We start from the raw sequence: 27,698 nt of genomic DNA on the forward strand, positions 1-27,698 counted from the left end.
AGGTCTTGCAGTGAGGAGGGGCACAATTAATACGCTTAGAATTCTGAAATTATTTGCCAAGTAACTTTCATTTAACCAACTACAGAAACAGAATTTCTAAGCTCTTACGTAGTATGGACCATAAAACTGTACCAGAAAATCCCTCAAGGGGTCATTCAGCAATAGCATGATATTAAAACCTTTGAGACCAAACCCCTCTGATGTGTTGTTTTAGAGAACTGGAGTGCCTTTTTAATTAAGGAGAACAGTTTTGATGGCCTGGAGCGTCATGGTGGTCAGCAGCTTTGGCATGTTATGTAGGACCTTGGACAGAGTTTTGGCCAGAAAATCCCAGCTTTTTGACTGGACTTCCTGGCATAATTTATGGGTTTTTTTGCCTTATTGGGATCTTCACGAGGGAAAGGAAGTGAAGGTTTCCTTCTAGACTGTCATTAAGCTTCAATACAACAGAAGCAGAGCGTTAGTAGGAACAACTGAGGGCTGCTGTGCTAGTTGGCAGTTTGTTCCTTGTGTACTGAGTAATGTCAAGGAAGCATTTCTTGGTGTGTTGATCAGGACATACAAAGACCAGAGTATTTTGAGTTATGCCTGCAACTATTCTGTGTGTCTCTTTTCCTGCCCCCAGCTTCCTTTTTTTTTTTTTTAAGGAATGGTGGCTGTGGCCACAGTTGTTACCAAGACAGAAGATATGAGAAATAAAAATAGATTTGTGAAATGCAGTGAACAGATGTATTTGAGAAATAATTCTCTATATATAAAGATTGTGTCTTGTGGCACAAGTTAAATGAGTCCTGAGTGCAACATACACGTATAAGTTCTTGCTACACAAATACCAGCTTTTACATCTTGAGTATCTGAAGAATTGCTCATATGCATGTTGAGTTAGATGATTTGCAAAAGTTTGTCAACTGCCTTATTTTTCCATTTTCATTTCCTTAGTTCTGTGTTGGTGGGACTTCCTAAACGGAGGAGAAGTGAACAGGCAGTGGTTGGGTGAGGCCAGTAGTCATGGATTTATTATTATTGATCCAATTACGTGTAGCACAATAGAGAAATATGTCAGAGTTGAATTTTTATTTGAACAAGGCCATAGCTGTTTTGGAATGAAGGCAGCATATACAGAAGACAGAATTGATGGGATTGAAGATATGTTTCTAGTAGTTCCTTTTTTGACTGAAAAAGAATAGGAATGATAGAAGTGAAGAACTTGGGACATGAGAAGCACAAGTACCCTGACTTGGGGCTTACCAAACCAGAAGAATTTTATACTTTTCTGCTTGACTGAGTTACAGCCGCAAATGAAACATCAGGTGGTATCAGGTAACAGAATTCTGGTGTTTGTTTCAGCACAGGACAGGGGGACTAGTTAATTTTGATATAGGAGAAGAGTCACAGAGGTTATGTGTCTTAATTGAATTAACAGTGCTGAAAAAAAGTTAAAGGCCTGTTAAGATGGAAAGGCAATTTTCTTGTCCTCTGGTGCTGTGGTAAAAGAGAATATGGATACAACTCATGAGTACATCCTGTGGTATAACCAGTTGTACTTTGAACCTTACTTCAGAAAGCGAATGGGACAAAACCGGTGTTTTCAAACTGGAACAGTAGATCAGGTCCACAGTTGTCTTCTCACAACACGTTTTCTTCAGTTGTATGTAATGCAGAATTTAGTAACCTAAATGGCCATCCTGCAGGTGTTTCTCCTCTAAACTTCTGTTAGAAAATAATAGTGGGAGGAATTGCATATACACCTTACCCAACTTGAAGAGAAGTTACGTGGAGAACCTCAAGTGTAAAAACAGCACCTCTTCAATTAGCTGTGGGCACTTTAGATTGTTTCCCTCTTTTATTGCATACTTATGTCAACTTGGATTGCATGCAGATGAAGCCTTTCAAGCGTAGTCCACTTTCCATGGACATGTGTTCTGTCTTACTAGCCGCAGCTTGGCAGAGGCTTGTTCAGAAGGAGATGTAAATGCTGTGCGGAAGTTGCTAATTGAAGGAAGGAGTGTGAATGAGCACACAGAAGAAGGGGAAAGCCTCCTCTGCTTGGCCTGCTCAGCAGGGTATTATGAGCTTGCACAGGTTGGTTTCTTCACTGGTTTTAGTGTATGTGTGTATTGTACAAAACCAAGTGTGAGTTCATGTGTACCATTCTTATGCACCTGCAAGGCAGTGTTAATCATAGAATCACAGAGTGGTTTGGGTTGGAAGGGACCTTTAAAGCTCATTCTGTTTCAACTCCCTGCCATGGGCAAGGACACCTTCCACTAGACCAGGTTGCTCCAAGCCCTGTCCAACCTGGCCTTGAACACTGCCAGGGATGGTGCAGCCGTAGCTTCTCTGGGCAACCTATACCAGGCCTCACCACCCTCACAGGGAAGAATGTTTCCCTTATGTCTAATCTCAGTCTCCCCTTTCTCTGTTTAAACCCATTCTCCCTTGTCCTCTTCATATGGGTCCTTTTCCAAAGCCCCTCTCCAGGTTTCTTGTAGCCCCATTAGGCACTGGGAGCTGCTCTAAGGTCTCCCTAGAGCCTCCTCTTCAGGCTGAATGAGCCCAGCTCTCTCAGCCTATCCCCATAGCGGAGGTGCTCCAGCCCTTACAGAATCTTTCTGTCCCCCTCTGGACCCTCTCAACCAGGTCCATGTCCACTGCCATGTTAAGGTAATGGGAAATGTCAGCTAACTGGCAAGTGAAGGCTTCCACATACACTGAGTGTTGCTAATGCATTCTCTGTGCTTCCTTTCTTTTAAGTGTTTCTAACACAAAACTGCTGGTGAAGGGTTGGGGCTTTCATGTGTTGTTTCAGCCATCTTCATGTGTTAGTTTGTCACTTGCTGGTGTTGTTGACCACAGTTTTATTGGCAGGTTCTTCTGGCAATGCATGCTAATGTTGAGGACCGTGGTATTAAAGGAGACATCACACCTCTTATGGCTGCTGCTAATGGTGGACACGTCAAAATTGTCAAGTTGCTGCTAGCTCATGGTGCTGATGTGAATGCACAGTCATCAACAGGTAAAGGAAGTGTGGCAGGGCTTGTTGAAAACGGCTGGAAAACTGAGAATTGCATGTGCAGGAAACACTGGGTGGAAATTTGGGAGGAATGGCTCTCAGCCAGGAAACAGAGAATGCTTCTTTGTGGTTTCACTGTTTAGCTTCTCTCTTTCTTTAAATGAAACTATACAGTAATAGTTGGGTGCAGACATAAGAAGGTGGATAAGGTCAGTTAGTTTGCATGCGTAAGATTGGTTGTCGCATGGTATCTTAGGCACAGTCTGGGAAGTTTGTGAGTGCATAGAAAGCTATTTTGTGTCAGGTCTAGGAAACCAAGGGAAAATAGTCAATGTAAGATGCCTCCACTTCCCCATTGCAGTTGGATAGGCATTTGTGTTGAAGTGACCAAACTGGGAGATTTTCTTAGTTTGTGTATCCTTAAAGTGGAGAGGCTATGTGTAGTCAACAGTCATTGACAAAGGAAGTACTGACCCTGAATGAGGAAAGAGTTGAGATACCAGAAGATACCTTGAAAAATGTTAAGGATCAAAACAGTGTTACTACTCAGAACTACTTCACTGAAAAGAAAAAAGTAATTAAAAAATAAGGTATCTTCCTTAAAGGCAGAGTCTTTGTTCTGTTCAGATAACATGTTTTTGTAGTTTTTCCAAGGAACTTGTTTTCATCTCTATGTAAAGACTGTAGACATTTTCAAACCAGCCCTTTAGAGGTGTTTTAAGACATTTAGAAGCAGTTCTTTCTTCTCCTTGTTTTGAGCTTTCATTTTACAGCATAGTATGTTCCCGCTGATGAACAGTACAAGAGATGCTTTATTTTTTGTGACAGAGGCTGGGACTAGTTGGGATGGAAGTGGGAAAAGTGCCTCAGTAGATTCACCAGGCACATGGCAGGCTTCAGTCTGCCAGCACTGAGCTATTTTTGTTTTACCCTCCTGCCCCCATGGTTCTTGATCTGTAGCCTGGAAAAAAAAAAAAGGCTTTTTTCGTAAGGTAGCCAGGTAAAAGGGATGGAATGGAGCAGAAGTTGAAGATCCCAGTGCAGAAATGCTATCAAATCCTGTTTTCAACCCTTTTTCTCTTTTGGCTTTAGGCAATACAGCTCTTACATATGCCTGTGCTGGAGGCTACGTTGATGTTGTGAAAGTACTGCTAGAATCTGGTGCCAGTATCGAGGACCATAATGAGAATGGTCACACTCCTCTGATGGAAGCAGGAAGTGCTGGCCATGTGGAAGTGGCCAGAGTGCTGCTGGAAAATGGAGCAGGAATAAATACTCATTCCAATGAATTCAAGGAGAGCGCACTTACGCTGGCTTGCTACAAAGGTATTGTACCAAATATCACGCTTGTTACCAAGGTGTAACAAGTATGGAAGAGTGTGGTGGATGTAAAGAGTCTTCCCAAACACTTATTTCTGTAGCCTTGCTGTCTAGGATGAAATTAATTCTAAGGCTGTGAGTTCTGATTCTGTTATACCACATAGCATGTTTATGCTATATGTAAATGATGATTGGTGTGAAGAGTGTAAGTATCCAGATTACAAACCTCTTGCCTGAGTTGCTGTGATGTTTTCAAAGATTCTCTATTAAATCTATTGGTAGATGAGGAACTGATGCCCTTTATCATACAGTAAGCATGGTAAACTTCATGTATTATAGCTTTGTTATAGAAGGTATCTCTGCTTAGATCTAGAAATTTAATTTTCAAGGCCTTATCTCTTAAAAAACATGCAGAATCTAGCATCTTGCCTTTCAGGTGTCAGTGCTTAGGCAACAGGCCTGTCTTGCTTCCCTTGGAGTATTAGGGAGCAATTTTTCAATACCTAGCCAAGGTGATGAAGATGTTTAAGAAGCTAAATATGTTCACACACCTGAGCAGTTGCCGTTACAGTCACTTAGGATGTGCTTCATTAGAGCTATTAGAAGGGGTCTTGGCGTCACCGACTAGTTGATGTTAGTACCAGGGGTACTTTAGCATTGCAGTGGAAGTTTTTTATTTATGTTCCTTTTATCTGCTTTGATGAATTCCTTGGTTTGTTGTTGCTGAAGGCCCTCATAAGCCGTGGTAATTTTCTTTGGTGCTGACTGTTAGAGCAAAGGCTGTATTATGAAAGAGAGGAGTGGGACCCCAGAATATTCTCTCATTGAGAAAATGTGCTTGGGCTCTGAATCTTGAAGTGAGGTTGGAAAGCAGAGATAAAAAATTGTAAGTCTGTGCGTAGTCAGTTGTTCATTGTGATATGTGGGGCAGAAGGAAAGATACCCAGGCTTTTGCCTTTCACCTTGTCTATATACAATTTGTCTGCCTCTTGTGCATTTCTGTGTTGCTCCAGATCCTGTGTGTCGGGCATAAAAACAAGCTCTTAATTTTCTCATGTTGCTTTCTTTCTGTAGTAGAAAGACACGTTATACTTGGGACCAGGAAGAATGCTAACTTCTCCCAGATAAAGGGGCAAGGGTGGAAAGGTCGTGTAGCCTCATATTGGGCACTGTCTGCTGTTCATTGTGTTGCTAGATACTGTTCTAGTTTTAAGCTTTAGCCATGGTCACGTTGAGTTACGTAACAACGATTTTTGATTTTTTTTTTCTGTTTGACTTAGTTTTATATGCTCACGTATTGTGTTGGTTATGACAGTGTAGCAAAGTTGACTGGACTTGGCACACATACAGGACTTGGTGAACAGGAGCTGTGCATTAATGGAATGGTTGATAGCAAATACTTTAAAAAATCTGTTAGGTGTTCTGATATAGAAGATGCCTACAGATAGTCGAATTTCCAAGAGTATTCTTGGAAGTGTGAAAGTCCATCTGCTCAAGTATGTTTTGTGGTTTGAAGGTTGGTGTGAGCTCTGAGCCTCATTACACTGTTGTGTATAAAAACGCTAATCCTAAATCTTTGATGTCAAGCAAGAAGAGGGGAAACCCCAACCCCCAATGAAAAACCAACATTCTGTAGATGAAAAAAATGCCTGTATCATTGTACAAATAAAATCACCCTGGTAAAGCTTCTGAAGCGCACACTACTGAGTTGTAATGTCACCTCAAGGAATGCATGTAGCGCAGACATGCTTTAAGAAACTCAGTGAATTGGATTGCGTTTATGTAACAGCTTAACTGTGCTGTTAATCTTCTGTGTGTGTTGGATGCATAGATATGAACATGCCTTTCAAGAGTGTTCTATGGGATTTTGGCTTTACATTGAAACATGGGCTTCTATTATCTCATCTGTTAGACCCTTTTTGTGACTGCCAAAATGTGCTTTCTAAAGTGGTTTATGCCTGTTAAATATTTTTACTATGCAGGCCATCTAGAAATGGTGAGATTTCTGCTGGAAGCTGGTGCAGACCAGGAACACAAGACAGATGAAATGCATACTGCTCTCATGGAGGCTTGCATGGTAAGAGATGGATGGCTTGGGCAGTGAGGCATATGTACTCTCTACTTCCTGAAGGATGGTCACAGTGATTCCTTTTGGTCCAGAACCTAACTATGTAATGTTTCAGTTCTTTTGATGTTAGGTCCTTTTGCAGAAGAAATCTGGGGAGGGGGGGATATGTGGTTCAAAAAGTATAATTCCTATAACAGCAAAATTTAACATGTTCCTCTGATATCTGACAAAGTAGTTGAATTCTTCAGGGACAGGCTAAAACTTGGTAGCATGTGAGCATTAGCAGGAGAGCTTTGCTAACCCACACTTTGAGTAGTTTCTGGATGGCCAGGACACTTACTTTTTTTCCTTCAAGTGGCATAACTGAGTGCTCATTGTCCCAAAGCAGCTTTTGTAGCTTCCTTGTGGTGTTATATGTCATTTGCTCTTTGCTTTTTGCTCTTCTGATAATCACAGAGGCCTGATTTAAAACAGACATTTTTGTGACCCTAGTTCAGAGAAATTAATGAGTTGGAGATAGACAAAACTAAATAATAGTTTATTTGAACAGAACCTTTTTTGGTTTTGCTTTGTGTAAATATGCATGTTTCTGGGTGAGAAACTTTCTCAGTTTATGATGGGGAAAATCCTTCAAACAGGAATGTCCAAATTAAATAACTTGGAAGTGAAAGATTTCCAGTGGTTGTTGCAGTGCTTTCAACAATTCTGATGTGCCAAGCATGGGCAGTGAGTATGGTCATAATGTGGCTGTTAGAGGTATTTAACATACCTGTGTCTTGTGTAAGGAGTTGGTAGGCCAAGTTCTCTTTGGTGTAGGTGGTTACGTTATGGGGTGTATGTGCAGCTTGTGTTATTATGGTTCACAGAACCAAGTGCACCTTGGACGCACAGGATCAGACTGTTGGGAAGCAACTAGGAGATGGAAGGGCAAATTGTTAACTTCATACTACTTTGAGTACTTCCATGTTGCTGCTTTGCTCATCTAAGGCAATTAGAAGATGGCAGTGTAGATGAGAGAACCTTTTTATGAATTTTAGTAAGATCTTGAGAACAACTCTGGTTCTTGGATAAGTGTTTTGCCCCAGAATGCTAGGATATATGAGACTTCCCGTGGAAAAGGTTGTGTATGTGTACATTTTAACTCTGGAATGGTGTAATTGATGCTGCACTGAAGATTATTGTAGGCTTTTATGGTGAAGAAAACTTACCAAGTGGATAGTTTTCTGTTTGAAGTAGTTAGACTAAGTCTCACGTATCTGCATCTTCTTAAAAGTACACAGCTTATTTGAAATCTCTTTCCTACATATTACCTGAAGTAATAGGATTCAATTGCTTTGGTCTTTTCCTTTGGTGGTTTCTTTTGATGGTGGAGTAAATGTGCCCATTTATTCCCTTGATTTCTCCTCCAGGAATTGTTTAGCCTTTGGTACTCTCTTAGGTGAATACCCTGCCATAAGTTTGTTAACCCGGCCCTATACTGAGGGATAAGCTTGGCAGGATGGAAAACCTAGCAGGTGTCAATTGGTGTTTTTAGAGCTAAGAACTTTTCCTGCTGGAGAAACAAAAGTGAAATAAAATGGAGCAGAATTAGGCTCTGTTTTTTCAGCACCTTCCCCCCTCCCTTTGTGACCCTGAATTGCAGTTGTCTGTTCTGCAACACCTATGGTGGAGGATTCCTGACTATGTAGGGTGTGTGGCTGCAGCATGCTTCGGTAGGTCAGTAGTTTGTTTATGCTAACATTCCAGATCCTTCATCTAAACATGGAACTTGCATGTAAAACTGACACTTGTTTCTTGGGTTTCCCCTTTACCTTCTGTCTAAGTGGATTTCTCATGGGTTGGGTTTTTCATGTCATCAGCCTGGTATAGTGAGAGTGCCCATGGAGTAGTACCACAAGCCCGTAATTAGTCTTCCCTTCCCTGAAAAAAACCGTAATGGTGCTAAAATCAGACAGTGTCTATTTGAGGAAGTTAGTGGCTTCAGATAGGGGAATCCTTAACAGAAACCATTGCACTCATAAGAAGTCCTTAGAAAGAAAGGCATGTAGGTAAACAGGCCTTGAGCTAGTGTTTATCTTACTCTGAAATATGACTAGATTAGCCTCGTAAATATTATGGGTGCTGTTCTTGCAGTGAGTTCCCTGGTGGGTGATGATAAAATTACATTGTTGCAGTAGCCTTCTCATTAGGAAAGGTTCTTGACAGGTCAGAAGTTTGCAGAAAAAGCTGATATTTCATGGAGCTATGAAGCAAGTCATCTCTTCCTTGCCACACTCTTCCCCCTTTTCCCTCCGCCAGCAGACTTAAAAGTCTATCAGATTTGCAGGAATCTTGAGACCCATTTTTTATTAAGACTTACTGGGCAATGGGAAGCACTCACTCTCCCTTACTTAAGCAGGAAACTGTTCTGTAATAGGTATTTTTACACTGCTGCTCAGAACTGACAGGTGAGAGAGCCTCAGTACCTTCAGTTCTGCTTGAGAGGGGGCAGCTTTCTGTAGCAGCACGTAAAAATGTTCAGGCACTTAAAGCCTGAAATAAAGCATGTTTTTTTTTCTGCAGAAGCAGTTGTTGCTTTTCTGTAGCAGAAGCTACCTTTTCTAGAACAGCATTGAGTTTGAATATATCGTAGAATCACAGACTGGTTTGGGTTGGAAGGGTTCTTATAGCTCATCCAGTTCCAAGCCCCTGCCACAGGCAGGGACGCCTTCCGCTAGACCAGGTTGCTCCAAGCCCTGTTGAACCTGGTCTTAAACACTTAGTACATATATTTATTGTGGTTTAAGCCCAGCTGGTAACTTGGAGCCATGCAGCTGCTTGCTCACTCACTCCCCTCCCTTCTCTCCCCCTTGCTCCCAGAGGGATGGGGAGGAGAATTAAAAGAATGTAAACCTCATGGGTTGAGATAAGAACAGTCCAATAACTAAGGTATAACATAAAAATACTACTGCTACCACCAACAGTAATAATGATAAGGCAAATAACAAGGGAATCACAGAATCACAGAATCACAGAATCCCAAGGGTTGGAAGGGACCTAAAAAGATCATCTAGTCCAACCCCCCTGCAAGAGCAGGGTAACCTACAGTACATCACACAGGAACTTGTCCAGGCGGGCCTTGAATATCTCCAGTGTAGGAGACTCCACAACCCCCCTGGGCAACCTGTTCCAGTGCTCTGTCACTCTTACAGTAAAGAAGTTCTTCCTGATGTTAATGTGGAACTTCCTATGCTCCAGTTTACACCCATTGCCCCTTGTCCTATCACAGGATATCACTGAAAAAAGCCTAGCTCCATCATCCTGACACCTACCCTTTACATATTTGTAAACATTGATGAGGTCACCCCTCAGTCTCCTCTTCTCCAAGCTAAAGAGACCCAGCTCCCTCAGCCTCTCCTCATAAGGGAGATGTTCCACTCCCTTAATCATCTTTGTGGCTCTGCGCTGGACTCCTTCAAGCAATTCCCTGTCCTTCTTGAATTGAGGGGCCCAGAACTGGACACAATATTCCAGATGCGGCCTCACCAAGGCTGAGTAGAGGGGGAGGAGAACCTCTCTTGACCTACTAACCACTCCCTTTCTAATGCACCCTAAGATGCCATTTGCCTTCTTGGCCACAAGAGCACATTGCTGGCTCATGGTCATCCTCCTATCCACCAGGACCCCCAGGTCCCTTTCCCCTTCACTACTTTCCAGCAGGTCAACCCCCAACCTGTACTGGTACATGGGGTTGTTCTTCCCCAGATGCAAGACTCTACACTTGCCCTTGTTAAATTTCATCAAGTTTCTCCCCGCCCAACTCTCCAGCCTGTCCAGGTCTCGCTGAATGGCAGCACAGTCCTCTGGTGTGTCAGCCACTCCTCCCAGTTTTGTGTCATCAGCAAACTTGCTGAGGGTGCACTCAGTTCCCTCATCCAGGTCATTGATGAAAATATTAAACAGCACCGGTCCCAGCACCGACCCCTGAGGAACTCCACTAGTCACAGACCTCCAGCTAGATTCTGCGCCATTGACCACAACTCTCTGCCTTCTTCCTTTCAACCAGTTCTCGATCCACCTCACTACTTGATCGTCAAGCCCACACTTCCTTAGCTTATCTATGAGGATGCTGTGGGAGACAGTATCAAATGCCTTACTGAAATCAAGAAAAACTACATCTACCGCTCTACCATCATCCCTCCACCTAGTCACTTCCTCATAGAAGGCTATAAGGTTGGTCATACATGACTTCCCCCTCATAAAACCATGTTGGCTGTTCTTAATGACCCCCTCATCCTTGATATGCCTAGTGATGGAGTCAAGAATAAGTTGTTCCATCACCTTTCCAGGGATGGAGGTAAGGCTGACCGGTCTATAATTACCCGGGTCCTCCTTCTTGCCCTTCTTATAGATTGGTGTGACCTTTGCCATCCGCCAATCCTCAGGCACCTCGCCCGTTTCCCACGACTTACCAAAGATGATGGAAAGTGGCCTAGCAATGACCTCCGCCAGCTCCCTCAGCACCCGTGGGTGCATTCCATCCGGACCCATCGATTTACAGATGTCCAGATTGCATAGCTGATCCCTAACCCAATCCTCATCTACCAAAGCAAACTCCTCCTTTGTCCTGACTCCTTCTGGGGCTATAGAAATCCGGGGCCCTCGTGGAGAGTCTGCAGGAGTAAAGACAGAGGCAAAGAAGGCATTCAGCACCTCTGCCTTCTTTATATCCTCTGTCTCCAGGGTACCCACTTCGTTCAGCAGTGGGCCTATATTGCCTCTTGTGTTAGTTTTATTTGCTATGTATTTGAAGAAGCCCTTTCTATTGTCTTTAACCCAACTAGCAAGATTGAGTTCCAAGGAGGCCTTAGCTGTCCTAATTGCCTCCCTACATCCTCTAACAACTGTCCTATATTCCTCCCAAGCGGCCAGCCCCTCCTTCCATAATCCATAGATTCTCCTTTTCCACTTGAGTTTGCCCAGCAGCTCCTTGTTTAACCACGCCGGTCTCCTAGATCCCTTACTTGACTTCCTACTTATTGGGACGCTCCGATCCTGAGCTTGGAAGAAGCGGTCCTTGAATGCTAACCAACTATCTTGAGCCCCTTTACCGCCTAGTACACTTTCCCATGAGACTTCCCTTAGCAGTTGACTGAAGAGGCCAAAGTTGGCCCTTCGGAAATCCAGAACTGTGGCTTTGCTAGGTATTCTATTCCTCCCACACAGGATCCTAAACTCCACCATCTCATGGTCACTGCAGCCAAGGCTGCCATTGACCGTCACCACTTCGACCAAACCCTCCTTGTTGGCGAGTACTAAATCTAGCAGCGCTGCTCCCCTAGTTGGTACGTCCACCATTTGCATTAAGAAATTATCATCAATGCACTCGAGGAACCTCCTAGACTGTGAATGACTGGCTGTGTGAGTCTTCCAGCAAATATCGGGGTAATTAAAGTCCCCCACGACGACTAAGGCATGTAGTCGCGAGGCTACTTCCAGTTGCCTGTAGAAAGCCTCATCAACTCCTTCGTCCTGATCAGGAGGTCTGTAATAGACCCCCACAACTGTATCACCCGTGCCAGTCAGCCCCTTGATTCGTACCCACAGACATTCCACTTGCTCCTCATCCGACCCCGGACAGAACTCAATACATTCTAGTTGCTCTCTCACGTAAAGAGCCACTCCACCACCTCGCTTTGCTGACCTATCTTTCCTAAAAAGGACATAGCCATCCATGACCACATTCCAGTCATGTGAACTGTCCCACCATGTCTCTGTAATCGCCACTAGGTCATAAGAGAATATAGAACTAAAAAGGGAAAGTTTAAAAAAGAAAAAAAAAACCAACAAACAAGTGATGCGCAATACAGTTGCTCACCACCTGCTGACTGATACCCAGCTTGACATGAGCAGAGACCTGGGCCTTCCAGGTAACTTCCCCCAGTTTGCATACTGGGCATGATGTGCTGTGGTATGGAATACCACTTTGGCTAGTTTGGGTCAGGTGTCCTGTCGCTGCTTCCTCCCAGCTTCCCGTGTCCCTCCTCACTGGCAGAGCATGAGACTGGAAAGTCCTGTGATTGGGGTAAGGATAACTTAGCAACAGCTAAAAACATTGGTGTGTTAATCAGAGTTGTTCTTAGCCTAAAGTCAAAACCACAGTATTGCACCAGCTACTAAGGAGAAAAATAACTTGTAGCTGAACCCAGGACAATATTATGCTTACGTACAAGCCAGTGACTGTTTAACCCTTCTCCTACCAAGCATTGGGGAAGACTTCTGACACAGAGCTTATTTATAGGTAAGAGTTAACATGGGTTTAATGCAAATGAGTTGTTGGGCAATGGGACTTGCCTTGTGGGAGCAAAAAGCAGGTTTGTTTCATTCAAGCTTCCTCTTGCTGAAGTAACCTGATTCTCCACAGGGAGGTCTGAGTACCAATTGCCTGCAGCAGTTGATATGTAAAATATGCCTGGTGCAGATTGGTCAGATGATTTTTTTTTTTTTGTTGTTCTCGTAGCAGTTAAAAGAGTTTTCCTTGGTGCTGTAGATGAGCTTGAAGGGCACCACCCCATTGCAGGGCTCGTCAAAGCATGGACAGAATTCCTGTATGAGGTTGAACACCAGCAGTGACTCTCAGGGCTGCTTGTCCCACATCAGCTATGTGGAAGCACACCTTCTTCCTGCTGTTTGCCATTCTTGTCCTGCATCAGGGGTGAGGAGTGCGCTGTTCTGCCAGAGAGCCTGATGGTTGAATCACGCTGCATTTCCCTGGAGAGAGATTCCTTATGGAGTCTTTGAGTTTTTCCCCTTGAAACAAATGTCATTTCAAGGTGAATACATCCTGGTTAGTGTCCTAGATAGTTCTCTGAGAGAAAATCTTGCTCCCTGGATCTCGGAAGAAGGTATAAAACACTTTAGAAAATTAGGTGTAAAAATATCAGTTTTGTGTTTTGTCTGGAAGAAAACTGCTTGGGATTATGGTTTCTAGCTTGGCAAGAAATATATTCTTCCTCTTGCCAGTTAACATGAGGTCAAGGTGTACTGACCTTGTTCAGCTACAACCTTGGGACAGGACAGCGTTGTGTTCCTGGTACGCTGCTGTTTCTTCTGTGCCATCCTCTTGTGTTTTGTGTGTCAGACCTTTTCCCATTATAGTTACTCCGTGTTGGAATGATGGCAATTTCCACATGGAGAAAACCAGCTTGGAGAGTCTGTGTTGTTGTTGGGCTGCAGTGACTGAGCCAGCCTCTGCTGCTATCTAAACAAAAGCAGGATTGAATGGCAATTGGATAGGTCATTGTCAGGCCTCCAGGGTAAACATCCAGCTGAAAAGCCACTTCAAATAGTTCCTCGATTTATGGGATACTGAAAACATGGCAAAGATCATACCCTCAAATACTGGCTTTGTTTCTAAAGGAAGAAAGTAAACTAAGGAGCAAGGTTTTGGTAAAACAATTTTGACATCATGGTGATGGTATCTGGCAAATCCTGCCAAGGGAAGGCTGTATTCAGGTGGCTCATGTCATGTCTGAGGAACCCCTGACAAAAAAAAAAAGTCTTAGGTTTTGCTTTCCTCTGCTATTAAATTGAGCAGTGAAATGGTTCTGCAGGTGCCAAGAGACAAGCAGTATTACTGTGTGCCGCTTCCTTTTAAGAAAGGAAGCAAAATTGTTGACCTTAAGTCCTGTCCTCTCTTCCTTCCCCAAAAGCTGTGAGTCGGTAACATAAATACTGAGACACTAGCAGTCTGCATGGATATGAGGACAAACTGTGTTGCTGATGTGCATTGTTTTTGTAACTGAAATACACTGTATTGAACAAATAATGCAACTGCATGTTGGATTTAAAACAAAATTCCCTCTCTTGTTGAAGTGGGGAGCATTGGCATTGACTGACTTGTTTCATTCAATGACTTGTTTGCAATGTAAAGGTTTTGTAGTCTTAGGAAGAACATCAAAACCTCTTACTATGTCCAAGAGAAGATAGATTTTCTTTCTTTTTTTTTTTTTTTGGAGTGAAATTCTAATATTCCTTTATGTATTAGGCCACCCGTGGTGTTAGTAGTAAATTTGTTGGCAAAACTCAAGAAAAATAGATTTGACTTATAACAATTCCTAGAATTTGTGTTCCTTAAGTTACTTAGCACAGTCTTTAACCAAGAGGAGTCCTGGGTGTTAGAGGGTTTTGGTATTGCTTTTGTGGAGGAGGCAAGCTCCACACTGAGCTCCCTCTCAAGTGTTTGGGTTTTGCTTTGTTGTTTGTCCAGTGACTACTTAGAGCTCTGAAGAAGAGGAGCAATTTTACTTTTTTGACTGCCTTTTGATCTTGGTTTTTCTGAATTCCTAGGATGGCCATGTGGAAGTGGCAAGATTACTGCTTGACAGTGGAGCTCAGGTGAACATGCCTGCAGACTCTTTTGAGTCTCCATTGACTCTGGCAGCCTGTGGTGGGCATGTCGAACTGGCAGCGTTGTTGATTGAACGTGGAGCAAACTTGGAAGAGGTCAACGATGAAGGATATACACCTTTAATGGAGGCAGCTAGAGAAGGCCACGAAGAGATGGTGGCACTGTTACTTGGTCAAGGTAACTATTTTGGGACCTTCCAGGGATTGTAGTTCAATAGGTGTTTACGTGGAAATGTTCTTCAGAACAGGTTGATGTTTTTCAAACAGGCACTGAAAAGTGAACGGTTTATGTGGGTAACTTGCACTCTGCATGATCGATCACCTTGGTCTATCTTAAGGTGGCAGTATTGCTGAAAAGCTGTAAGAGAAGTGCTTTGCAGTGATCCGGGGGGGGGTTCCAAAGTAGTTCAATGAAGTTAAAATCTTGTAGTTTGATAGATTGTGACTTGAATAAAATGTCTGCAGCTCTAAAAATGAGAATCTACACAATAAGAAGATGCTTTGTGCATCAGGAACTGTCTTTGCTGATACTGCTTTCAGTAACCGGTGTTTTATTTGGTTTTAAGGAGCAAACATAAATGCTCAGACAGAGGAGACACAAGAAACTGCATTAACTCTGGCTTGCTGCGGAGGTTTTCTGGAGGTTGCAGATTTCCTTATTAAAGCAGGAGCTGACATTGAACTTGGTTGTTCTACTCCTTTGATGGAAGCTGCTCAAGAGGGTCATTTGGAGCTGGTCAAATATTTATTAGCTGCAGGTATGGAGTAATTTTGGTAACAGTCTTGTAGAGGCTTACTGTAACATTGAGAGAAATGTCTTTACCCATGTTTGTTACCTCCTCATTAGTTGCAGAGGTTTGTGGAACCTTAGGTAATTTATTAGTTAGACTCGTTAATTTAGCTTTTGAAGATTAAGTTGATGTGAATGAACTTTTGGTTCATTTTTATTTTTTCTAATACTATTCCAGAGGATTAAGTTCTCAGTTTCATACCCATTCAGTTGGAAGGGGGAAGTTAAAAGCTTGCTGTCTGATGAGGTAAAGGTTATAAAGAGACTTGCATGTTTTCTGTGGTGAATCTTGTAAAGCTTACATGGTCTTTACTATTGCTTCAGGGGCTAATGTGCATGCAACAACAGCAACAGGGGACACAGCACTGACATATGCCTGTGAAAATGGCCATACTGATGTAGCAGATGTCTTACTGCAGGCAGGTGCAGATTTGGTAAGTGATTACCTTCTTAATTAGGAAAGAAAATTAGAAATGTCTCTTTGTTTCTGGTTTTGTTCTGGGTGCATTGCTGAAAACTTACTGAATTTACTTACTATAGTTGTATTCAACTTATCTTCTAACCTTTTTCTTTTAATGAAGTGTGACTTGGTGATGTTTTTCTAATGGATTTTAGGTTGTTCACTTACCTGAAAGTGTGTAGGTCATTTACAGTACTTTGATTGAGCTCTAAAGCATCTCCAAGCCATTACAGGGTGGCTCTACAGAGAAATAGGGGATTTGGTGGTTCTGTCATATGCAGTCCTGAATAGCATTCAGCTTTAAATTGTTGAGCTGATTATGAGTTATCTCTTGTACCTTCAAGTTTGTTCTGTTCCTTATGCAGCAAACAGTTGATAGTTCTGCTCCAATGTAATCTATTGGTGTACCGTAATGGAATTCAGGTGACAGAGGTAAATGGATTTTTATATGTTAGTAGGCTTGTAACCAGTGTGTTAGCAAAAATTGCAGTTAAGCAGAACAGAACACTTTAGGTCAAATCCCCACCATGTGCTTGAGTGTTTCTTGTACTGGAGTCTCAGACATGTATGAAGGTAGCTTGATCAATCTGCAAGTTCAAATGTTATGTAAATGCTACATCTGTAGTCTGTGAAACTTTAAAGAGGGATCTTCCATGTCTGGTGCCTTTCCATGCAAAAATCCCCAAGGCTGAATTGCATCCTTTGACCTGTACTACTTCTGAACTTTAAGCCTTTCTCTATCTGCTGTAGGAGCATGAATCAGAAGGTGGAAGAACTCCTCTTATGAAAGCTGCGAGGGCGGGTCACGTTTGCACTGTTCAGTTCTTGATTAGCAAAGGTAAGAGTGTGAAAGGGTTTTGGTTTTCCTGCGGTTAGAAATACTCAGGGTTAGGAGCATGTCAGTTCTAGCCTATCTTCCTTGGATTTGCTTCAAATGCTTTAACTCACATAGCTCATTGATTCTCAAATTAGGCATGTAATGATCACCTCTGTTTTCTGACAAGGTAGTTGAATGCTTAGAGTTGGTGAGGAGCTTGGAATTGCTGTTTTCTGTCTCTTAAGCTGATGCTGACAGATTTTTCTTGGACCTTCCTTGTATGGAGGAGGACTGACCTAAAACTTCCAGTGTGTTGTAAATTTCCTGTATAGATTGTAGAGCAAAGAAGCAAAGCTACAATCAATCATTTGCCAAGATGCATGGATCCATGTTTGATCTTAATGTTTGGGTTTTTTTTTTTTGTATTTAAAAGAGGCCCAGTCCTGGCACAGTTGGTGGCAAATTTAAAAGCAGTAGGTTCCATACTTAGACTGTAGCCTTTTGAAGAGTGAGCTTGGAGTGCTAGTGTAGGTTGGGTTGCTTTTCTTGTGCTGTGTTAAATAGTCTGATAATAGTAATAATTGACTGTTTAATTTATCAGCTGTAAGACTGCAGCCATGGAGAACTAAGTTTCCGTATTTAACAAAGAATTTAATTGTCCCTTTTGGTAGAGGAGAACCAGTTGAAGTATTTTAAAATAATCTTTCCCCCCTCTTACTTTTGAAGGAGCAAATGTGAATAGGACCACAGCTAACAATGATCATACAGTGCTGTCGCTGGCCTGTGCTGGAGGTCATTTGGCAGTTGTGGAGTTACTGCTAGCCCATGGTGCTGATCCTACACACAGATTGAAGGTTTGTTGCTCAGCTGCCTTATTTTCCACTGAGGTGATGTCTCATTAATCTTAAAACTAATGAAAGCCAATCAAATTTTGTCCTCCTGTGTTCCCTACAACTGACCCAACATGCCATGGTTTTAAGAGAAGATGCTGGAGCTGGTACTACATCAACAGGCATTGTGCTCATGAGCATGTTTGTGAAAGTTGGAGTTACAAGGAGTGCAGGTTGATTGATTACCAAGATGTAAAAGTTGCACTGAAGTTTTAAAGTCATAATTGTGGAAAAGGAAGGAAAATTTTAACAGTTACTACAGTTTTGGAGAGTAAATGAAGTCCTTAAACCTATGGGTGGACTTGCTGCAGGTTGAATCAATGTTTATTAAAGCAGTCTTAATAGATACAGTGTCATGTCTATCAAAATGCTTCAGTGTTGCCAGGTTTTGTTGTTACTGTTCTCTAACACTGTGATCTTTCCCTCTTTAGGATGGCTCAACTATGTTAATAGAGGCAGCAAAAGGTGGTCATACAAGTGTGGTTTGTTACCTTCTCGATTACCCAAACAACTTGCTTTCTGCTCCTCCGCCTGATGCTACGCAGCTGACCCCACCATCTCATGATTTAAATAGGGTAAGAATTAGTGGCTTGCTGGCTGTGGGTTTGAGGGGCTTTTTGGCCTTTTTTGCAGTTTACTTAAGTTTAGAGAAGTCATGTTACATCATTTCGTGAACTACTGAACTGTACTTGAACACACTGAAAATGGCTTTGAGCTGTTGTGAAAATGGTGAAGACTCTTTGAGCATTACCGTGTAGTGCTTTTCATGTTCTTTTTGCTGCTCTAGAAATATGATTGGAAAAAAAATCATGAGGGGAAAAAACCCAGCAAGCAAAAAGGTCTGCTTGAATAATGAGGGTCTTGAGAATTCCATTTGTGGCATGTATTTGCTTCACCGTCTAGAGCACTGTACCATGCTGAGATAAGTGGTGTTTGGCAAGTAATTTTTTAGGTTAAAAATACAAAGTATATGGAAGTCACATGGTCTCAAACGGTTAACCATTGAACTTGGCATATGAAAAAATGTATTAAATGTTACTAGTCACTATTAAACTCTGCTTTTCTAAAAGGTTCTATTTACCTAACTAGATTAGAGTATGAGAAAAGTAATCTGTTAGTATCCAACATTTTAGGCTCCTCGTGTACCAGTGCAGGCGCTGCCAATGGTCGTCCCGCCCCAGGAGCCTGACAAACCCCCTGCTAATGTCGCCACAACCCTTCCCATCAGAAATAAAGGTCAGTCTTAGTTCTGGAGCTTATTTTCTAAATATCTTTCCGAGGTAGAAGATAGAGGGTTGCACTTGTGGCAGAGTAGTTCCTGTGAAGCGTGTTTCTGGATTCGGTCAAGGGAACTGCAAGGCTTTTTTGGTTTAAAAAAAAAAAAATAAATAAACTTTTTTTTTTTGGAGTTGCTTCTCTGCCAAATACAAAGTATCAGTCTTTAACCCTGTAATCATAATGCATCAAGAAATCTGCCTTAAATACACTAAAACATGTACTAGTCTGACATACTGGACTAATGCAAATTGTCACCCAGAAGCCTATATAAATTTGATAATGGAAGTTGTAAAAACAAATGTTAAACTCCGTATTGTAGTTGATTTGACAACTTGTGCTTACTTAGAGTAGTCTCGGAGTGGGTTTGATTAATTGGATTGAAGGCGGAATTTCTTGTGCTAGAAAACATTGAGTCTGATGTGGCTCATGTCCTGCCAGGACTAAATTTGCATCTATTTTGATATTACCATTTTGACACTTAACACTTTCTGTCCTTAAGAATTCTCTTCCAAAACCAATTTATATCAAGGATCAGCAGTAGTGCAAATACAGGCGTGCATATCATAAAAAAAATTAATGCTGTGTGTACACTTGTATTGTTCTGGAAATACAGCGAGGATGACTGGAAGAAACTGGGCACCTCCACTGACTCAGACCCTGAGTTTTGATTTGCCTTTCACCCTTCAAAATTAACCGATTGTTCCTTCTGCAACCGATACGGCAGACCATGTCAGCTGTGTTACTGTGGACTTCTTCATAAAAGATGAATTGGATGAGTCCCATCACTCATTCTTGCAGGAAGGCTGAAACATATGCCTTGCCTGGGCAGAGAGCTGAGTTTTGACACAGGCAAAGTCATGTCTGCTAGGGGTAAAATGTAGGGGCTAAACATAACCCTGCTAGATCATGTTAACTATAAATGACTATCCTGGGGTTTAGTGCTGTTTGTCAACTGAGCAAAGCTGGATACCTGTAGTGAAAGGATTCAGTAGTTCAAGGAAGCGTAGTGCATCCTAAAACTTACCAAGCCACTCACAAAATCAGTGGCCCAGCACAAGTCACCTGTCCCTCAAGATGTTTTTGCATCACTTTTGCTGTGCTTTCAGGGCTGTAACCACACATTTGTGTCTTTAACACCATACCAAAAACATCACAGGCACAAAGCATCAAGTAAGGAGCCAGCATATCCTTTCCTTTATTTCCGTTTATCTTCTAGTACCACTTGATAGCAGCGGCTCTTGAGACAATGGCTTCATTGGGCTAAAGTCTTAACAATTGTTGGAGTAAATGTGTCCTTATAGCGCAGGGTTATTTGGGATGTATGTGCAGTAATCTGTCCTGTTAATTGCAATCTGACTGCTGTGTTCAAATTGCTAGTGGAAGATGAGTTTTCTTGGAGGGCCTTCCAGTACACGCTGACCTTCTGTGGATGCTGTGTCTTGGTGCATAACTGGCCATGTAGCATCCCAAGAGTAGCTCTGTAATGAGGATGCCATTCATATGCACTTCCATTGGTTCTGAGGGGGTTTCTTTTTCACACAGCTGCTTCTAAACAAAAGTCCAGCAGTCATTTGCCAGCAAACAACCAGGATGTACAGGGTTACATCACCAATCAGTCTCCAGAGAGCATTGTAGAAGAGGCTCAGGGCAAGTTGACAGAGCTGGAGCAGAGGATAAAAGAAGCCATAGAGAAGAATGCTCAGCTGCAGTCCCTGGAATTGGCACATGCTGACCAGCTCACCAAAGAGAAGATTGAGGAGCTGAACAAAACCAGAGAGGAACAAATTCAGAAGAAGCAAAAGATTTTGGAGGAACTGCAGAAAGTGGAGCGAGAGTTACAGCTGAAGACTCAGCAGCAGCTCAAAAAGCAGTATCTAGAGGTAAAAGCGCAAAGAATTCAGCTCCAGCAACAGCAACAGTCTTGCCAGCATCTGGGACTACTGACTCCTGTTGGGGTAGGAGAACAACTCTCAGAGGGAGACTATGCAAGATTACAGCAAGTGGACCCTATCTTGCTTAAAGATGATCCCCAGCAAGCTGCTGCGCAGGCGGGTTTTGCACCAATTCAGCCTCTGGCGATGCCACAAGCTTTGCCTCTGGCAGCAGGTTCCTTACCTCCAGGGTCCATCGCAAATCTTACAGAACTGCAAGGTGTTATAGTTGGACAGCCAGTGTTGGGCCAAGCACAACTAGCAGGGCTGGGGCAAGGAATACTGACAGAAACACAGCAAGGGTTAATGGTAGCCAGCCCTGCTCAGACGCTCAATGACACGCTGGATGACATCATGGCAGGTGGGTTTATATTGTTATGAGCAGGTATAATATTGCTTGACCAGTTGAGGGTATGTCCACTTCTCTATGTGTATGTGTGTTTGTGTATTCCCTGCACCAGGCTACATTAGTCTGCTGGTCCCTTTCTTGAGAAGGGCAGAAAACTAGCTTTAACTTTTCCATTTGCAGGGATGCCTTTTCTTTTGTTTACTGGTGCCTGTGGGTCAGGTTGGTATGTTGGAAGTGGTGTTTACAACTCTTCATGTTTTGGGGGGGGATGTGCTAGGGTCTAATAGTTCCATTTCAATGCGTTTGTAGCTCAGGAACAGCATCTTGATTATACTAGTTAGTACTTTGGACTAGCTGAGAATTGATTTGGAGCACTCGGAATAGTCTTTGAGCAGCTGTAGCTGCTCAAGCCTGTAATGTGTAAGAAACCTGTAGACTTATATCTTGAATGACAGCTTCTTGGGTAGGCCTTGAATAGTCTTTAAGTGTTGAAGCTTTTACTTCTGTTTGGAAAAAAATATGATAATCCTCTATATCTACTCAGAAAATGGCTGCTTTGCCAGTGAAAAACAAATTTACCCTTCCCAAAGCTGTCTTAATCACTTCAGAGAATCTTTAGCCAGTGCTTCAAACCTTAAGTGGTAAAATAAAAGAATGGAATGTATTTTAAATACCATAGTAAATGTGAGGTTTTAGTGTTGCTTTCCTTTATGCCCATTTCAGTTGCACAAAGTCCCCTTTCCATGCCTGAGCAGTTGCTGAAATATTGACTCCTTGGCTGAGTACAGGATAACTGTTAGGATATAGTACTATAAAAATCACATCACTTGATGAATATTTGCTGGTGAACTGTCCTTTCTGAACGTGCTGTCTGTTTTGACAAGCCTGCTTTGTAAAGCACATTGAGATGAGGGGCATGGGCCAGAGGAACGGCAGGTCCCTAAGTACATTTTAGGGTAGAGGTGCAGGTTGTGTGTATGCTGCAAGAGTTATTGGAGTGCAGTAATAGTGCGAAGTGAGTAGAGGACACACTAGTAATAGTTAAAAATAATAGGTGCTGATTGTTTAAAATACTTGAAAAAACACTTTTTACATTAGGCATCTAATGAGTAACCCGCGGTTCAGGCAAATCCTCATTAAAGATGACTGGAACTTATGGGAGCTACAGAGACTCTTTTCTGACAATCTGGTGTTAGAATTGAAGCATAGACATACAGACTGGAAGCTGTCAGAGGATGCAAAAATAAATCCAAACTGGATGCATAAAAAAGGATATACAGCTGTGTCCATCATATATTGGTAGTGAAGCTTTCCCTCACATGAGGCTGCTGGGGTACGTAGTAATACCAGCTACTCAGTTCAGGAGATGGGATGGTTACAGTTGTGGGTTACTCATGCAGAGTCTGTGCAACCATCTTAATTGTGTTTTAAGTATAGCTCAACAAGTGTCCTAACTAAAAGTTTATGTGCTTAACTGCGCATAACATGTTGAGAATCTACCATTTTAGGTCATGTGCCATGTACCCAAATGCTCACACGTGTTTTTTTTGGAAAGGTCAGGTGCTTCAAATGTTCCTTGGAGTGTTTCTGTACTACTTAGTCCCACCTCTTAGTATGTACATGCATATGTGCAATTGGTCATGAGGTCTAAGTTCACAGAACAGTAGAAAGGTTTCTGTTGGGCAGGACTGCAGGTGGGGGCTCACTAGAGCACGGTAGATGGGGAGAATCACCTCCCTGTATCATCTGGCCATGTTCCTTTGGATGCAGCTCAGGATACAGTTGGCTTTTCGGTCTGTGAGTGCAGATTGTCAGGTCAGCTTTTCATCCACCAGAACCCCCAACTCTTTCTCAGTCCCTTCATCCTCCGGCAGATTAAGCTCTGTAAGGCATTTGTGGCAAGTCTGTGAAAAGCTGTACAGATGCAATTACACCTTTGCTTTTCTGTGAGGTGGCTAATTTTAGGTTTGGGTTTTTTTTAAGCAGGTACAGACCTGAGTATACAACTTAAGTGCCAGCTTGAATCCACACATCAGAATTCAGTGTGGAGCTGAAATGGGCTCAGTGTAACACAAAACACTTAAACAGCAGCTCCATATTTTATGTCTGTTCTGTCAGACTTGTTTCTTAATGGGAGCCCTCTAGAGTATTCCGTGGATTAAAATCTCTGTTCCTGAGATGACTTCAGTTTAGTTCCATCACAGAGCTGCAGCTTATAGCACCAGTTATGAAAACAAAGCTTCACCTTGACGGTGCAAGCTTTATTTAATTCTCATGTCTGTGCTTAATTAGCTGCGAGCAACAAGTTTAATTTTTGCATTTGAAGCACGTGTTTAAAACAAGGCTAGGTGTGTGAGTGCTGTTGATTGAGAGGTGAATACAAGACATGGGTGTTGATATAGAGGTCAAGTGTTGTTGCTAGATCAACTCTGGGACTCTAAAGTAGGATTCCTTGCTGTTAGGGAGAGAAATTCATGTTCCCAGAGTGCTACAAGTTTGCCTGGAAACACAGTGAAAGAATGTACCAAGTTGAGGAATTTTGGGTGGGGGGGGGGTGTGGTCTTCAAGGAAAGAAGTAGGATGAGTTGAAGAAATACTAAGTAATCTTTCAGGTTGATCTTGGAGATCCTACCTGATCCTGCTGGAATAGATGACACAAAAAAGATTTTCTCTTCAGCTTCAGGTGCTGGACAAGGTCTTAGCTTGCAGTGAAGCTAGTGAACAGGAGTTTGCTTTGTAACTCTTGAGTAAAAAAAACAACGTGTTAAATCGTGTGTTAAGGATATAATGAATAAAATATATCTGTTTTGAACAGCACATTTTTTTTAGAAGTAGTAACTATTTGAAGGATTATGTCCAGTAGAGGAGCCTCACAAAGGAACTTCAGGAATTTTGGAGTGCTTGATAAGATTAATTCCTGGAAGCTACCTTGTGGGATGGGTCAGTTTTAACTGTAACTGTCTAAATACCTAAGAAAGAATATGCTTTGACTGCAGTTTCTTCACAGAAACTCAGTACTGAAAAAAGCACCAGCATCACAGAAAATTTGTGATGTTCTGTCCCACTTGTGACCTGTGCAGGAGCCATAGGAAACTGAGGATGAAAGCTTTTATCCCCTGGCATAACTACAACTGATTGCTGCCAATGGTTATGTTGGTCTTGCAAATGTATGGTAAATGCGTCTAAAACTTTGCCCTTGGAATGTTAAGACTTGCATGTATTGGTAGGCAGCTGGTTTTGAGCGAGATAGAGCTTGTGGTAGCCTTCCTTTTGGACTAATATATATATATGCATCTAAAACTGTATATATAAATATAAATGCCAATATACATATAAAAATACCAAATAATCATCATTACTACTGGTGTGGGGTGGCTTTCAGGCTGCATCCGTAGAGCTGTTAGCTCATAGGAGCCACACTGTGTGTTTGTACTTGAATTCAGAACATAACTGGGACTCTTGTAATTCAAGGCATGTTATGCATCTGAAGTGCTCTCTACTGACTTTTAAGCATGTGTGGCAGGAATGTATCTTTTAATAACCTAAGATACTACAGAGAAATTGGGGGCAGAGGGGAAGGAACTGATGTGGAACAAGCCTGTTGAACTGACTTCAAGTAAGTTGGAAAAAGCTGAGCTATCTAATACATTTCTTGTAAGGAATTACATTTTTTCAGTCCTTCATCTTGGCTTATTGCGATGAAACATAACCCAGTTCTTTTATACATCTGCTGTTGACCTTACAGGAGATATGGGGTAAATAATTTAAAAAAAAAAAAGGTATGGCCATGATCAGACAACACTAGTAAGAAACTTAGTGGTTGATATAAAAATGAAGTGGGATTATAAAGGTGCTTGGTTTCTGTAACATCTTGCACTTGGTGAATATATGAAGTATTCAAGGAAGTAGCAAACTTGAACAGTGCTAACAGCTCCTTGTTCCTTATAGGAACATGTCGGGCTTTTTCCAGACACATGGTTTGATTCAGGATATGCAGATGAGTGAGGGGGGAAAAAAACCCTCTTGAGTTAGTTCTCAGGTTTCTTAATTGGTCAGTGTCCCTCCCCTGATATGGGGGCAGCAGTTGTAAGACCAATGCTTCCCTTGGGCTGTTGGTCATGGAGGAGAATGTAGCAGTTGTGAAGATGTCCTCTTTTTGTTATTGTTGTGGTTTAAGCCCAGCCGGTAACTCAGAACCACGCAGCCACTCACTCTCCACTCCTTCTTAATCCAGTGCATGGTAACAGTTATTTCTCTTCTCCTTAGTAGCTGGTGCAGTGCTGTGTTATCTGCATTGTTCTGAGACTAAAGCCAAAACGGAGCACTGCACCAGCTACTAAGAAGGAGAAAAGTAATTGTAACAGCTGAACCCAGGACAGTTGTAAGGAAAGGGAAAGCTTAGATGGCCAGAAAGAAATCAAGGTGAAGAGCAGCTATGCTCATGATGTCAGGAAGCACAAAACTGACTGTCTCGTACCCAAACACATGTAAAAGACTTGGACCAGAGTAGCGAAATAGTGCTTTGGCTGATGTTTTCTGACAAAGAAGCTTGACGTTGTTCTGTAATGTGATGAACACTGGTAGCTGGTCCCATACAAAGCTGTGTATATACTAAAATATCCTAATGGTGCACTAGCTTTGAAGACTTTGTTATCCCAGGCATGAAGTCATGATGTTTTTGTGTTCAGCTGCAGACTTCTAGCTAACTGTTGCCGCTGGTCCATTAGAGTAGATGGAGGGGCAGTGGGGAAAGATACATGTTGACTGTCACTGTGACTAAGTTGGATGATCAAGGCTAGTTGGTTGCTGTCTTTGTTGCTCAAGGCTGTTGCAAAAACCTTTTGACGTATTGAACACTTTCCTGGTTTTGTTTGGACACAGTGAAGATTCTGTTCATTGCCCTCCATCATCAATCTGAACTCTGCAGTGGTGATGGTGAAATCTATATAATGCCATTACCCATCGAAATTAATATCTTGTCTCAGTGACGTGCTGTGGGGATATGAACTATATTTGTCTGTGAATTATTGCTGGAAGCACACTTGAAATACATTTAATATGACAGCTGTGAGTCAACATACATTTTCTTTACTAGTAGGAATAAAAACATTTATATATGGGTTGTACAGTAAAGGTGTTTTTTTTGGTGTTTTTTTTTTTTTTTTTTACCTTGTGGAAAGAGGGGGTGGGATTGGCTTTTAAACAGGTCTCTGCTTTGGGGGTTTTTTGTTGAGTTTGTGGTGGGTTTTTTTCCCTCCCCCACACTGCAACACCATTGGCATAAAAAGCATGCTTTACCTGAGTTGAGACCTTCTGAACTACCTTGGGGTTTTTTACTTTAGCAGGGTTCACTTTGTCTTTATGTGGATTATTTGATGATTATGCTTTTCTCTCATCCAACCTAAGCACACTTGCTTAATTTCCAGTCTGGTTTACCATCTTTATCTGGTTCTTTTGGACTAGATATGACAGTCAAGAATCATGATCCTTTATTATTCCATTGCTGGCTTATGCCGCTTTAACTTCCTTTTTGTACTTAAAGAAGGTTGATACGCTTATTTTTCAACTACTTGTTACGACCATAGATGTAAAGCAGGGAGCATGAGTTGAAACAGAACTTCTGGAAATTGGTCTGAAGACCAATTTGAAGCTCTGATTTTAGGTTATCTCTAATTTACAGTTAGAATAAGGGATGAGACCAGTTTCAATTAGATGCTCCCCTGAAGGATATTTCACTCCAATCTTTGGTTAGCAACTCCCTTAGACCATAATCTTTCACCTTCTGTCACTATATTTTGACTTAGTTTCTGTGTTTCTTTTAATCCATACCTAGTGTGATATGTCCTATAACATGAGAAGAGTTTTCAGAAGACACTCTGGTATAGAGATCAAGGGAGTTTGAATTTTTATTTACTTTTAAATATAAGGTTGTGATTTTTATGTTACAAGTTCTTTGAGTCTCCCAGTAACATTTATTAGCTTCTTTTCTGGGGTTTGGTATGGGAAGTCCAGAAATGAAATTAGTAATGGATGAAAAACCTGGCAGAGGTGGAAGTACACAAATTGGTGTGTTAGGATACAATTTTTGTAGCATCTGTTCAAAAACTTACTCACATGAAATGTAGAAGGTACTTATCAGTAGCTGGCAGTTGGGGATTATTAAACCTGTTTGGAAAAAAAAAAAACAAACAACAAAAAACCCCCAAAAAACAGAACTTGAAAATTTGAGGTTTAAGAGGCATTATTTTCATGTTCCATGAGGATACTCCCTACTGTGTACTAGTTAAACACTGAGAGCCCGTGGAAAGTGCCTGTCTTTCTTTTTGCGGTTAAAGGTGCTTTTATCAACTCAACAGGAGAAGGGAACAGGAAAAACAGAAGGCAACTGTAGTCC

The 27,698-nt window shown here is 41.9% G+C and overlaps 1 protein-coding gene across 4 annotated transcripts in view; it reads left to right on the top strand.

Moving 5' to 3' along the window:
• ANKRD17 (ankyrin repeat domain 17) overlaps positions 1-27,698 on the top strand; it is a 93,311-nt gene that overhangs the window by 43,394 nt on the left and 22,219 nt on the right. For 3 of the 4 annotated variants that reach the window (XM_065685194.1, XM_065685201.1, XM_065685206.1), the window contains exons 4-15: positions 1,935-2,082; positions 2,869-3,016; positions 4,106-4,339; positions 6,316-6,410; positions 14,730-14,967; positions 15,356-15,547; positions 15,904-16,013; positions 16,790-16,877; positions 17,583-17,710; positions 18,178-18,321; positions 18,880-18,982; positions 20,567-21,316. In XM_065685194.1, the coding sequence (XP_065541266.1) occupies positions 1,935-2,082; positions 2,869-3,016; positions 4,106-4,339; positions 6,316-6,410; positions 14,730-14,967; positions 15,356-15,547; positions 15,904-16,013; positions 16,790-16,877; positions 17,583-17,710; positions 18,178-18,321; positions 18,880-18,982; positions 20,567-21,316 (2,378 nt within the window). The remainder of the gene's footprint in view (positions 1-1,934; positions 2,083-2,868; positions 3,017-4,105; positions 4,340-6,315; positions 6,411-14,729; positions 14,968-15,355; positions 15,548-15,903; positions 16,014-16,789; positions 16,878-17,582; positions 17,711-18,177; positions 18,322-18,879; positions 18,983-20,566; positions 21,317-27,698) is intronic. The other variant, XM_065685214.1, reaches the window with a different exon arrangement.

The sequence above is a fragment of the Lathamus discolor genome, chromosome 1, assembly GCF_037157495.1.
Source record: "Lathamus discolor isolate bLatDis1 chromosome 1, bLatDis1.hap1, whole genome shotgun sequence".
Lineage (NCBI taxonomy): Eukaryota > Metazoa > Chordata > Aves > Psittaciformes > Psittacidae > Lathamus > Lathamus discolor.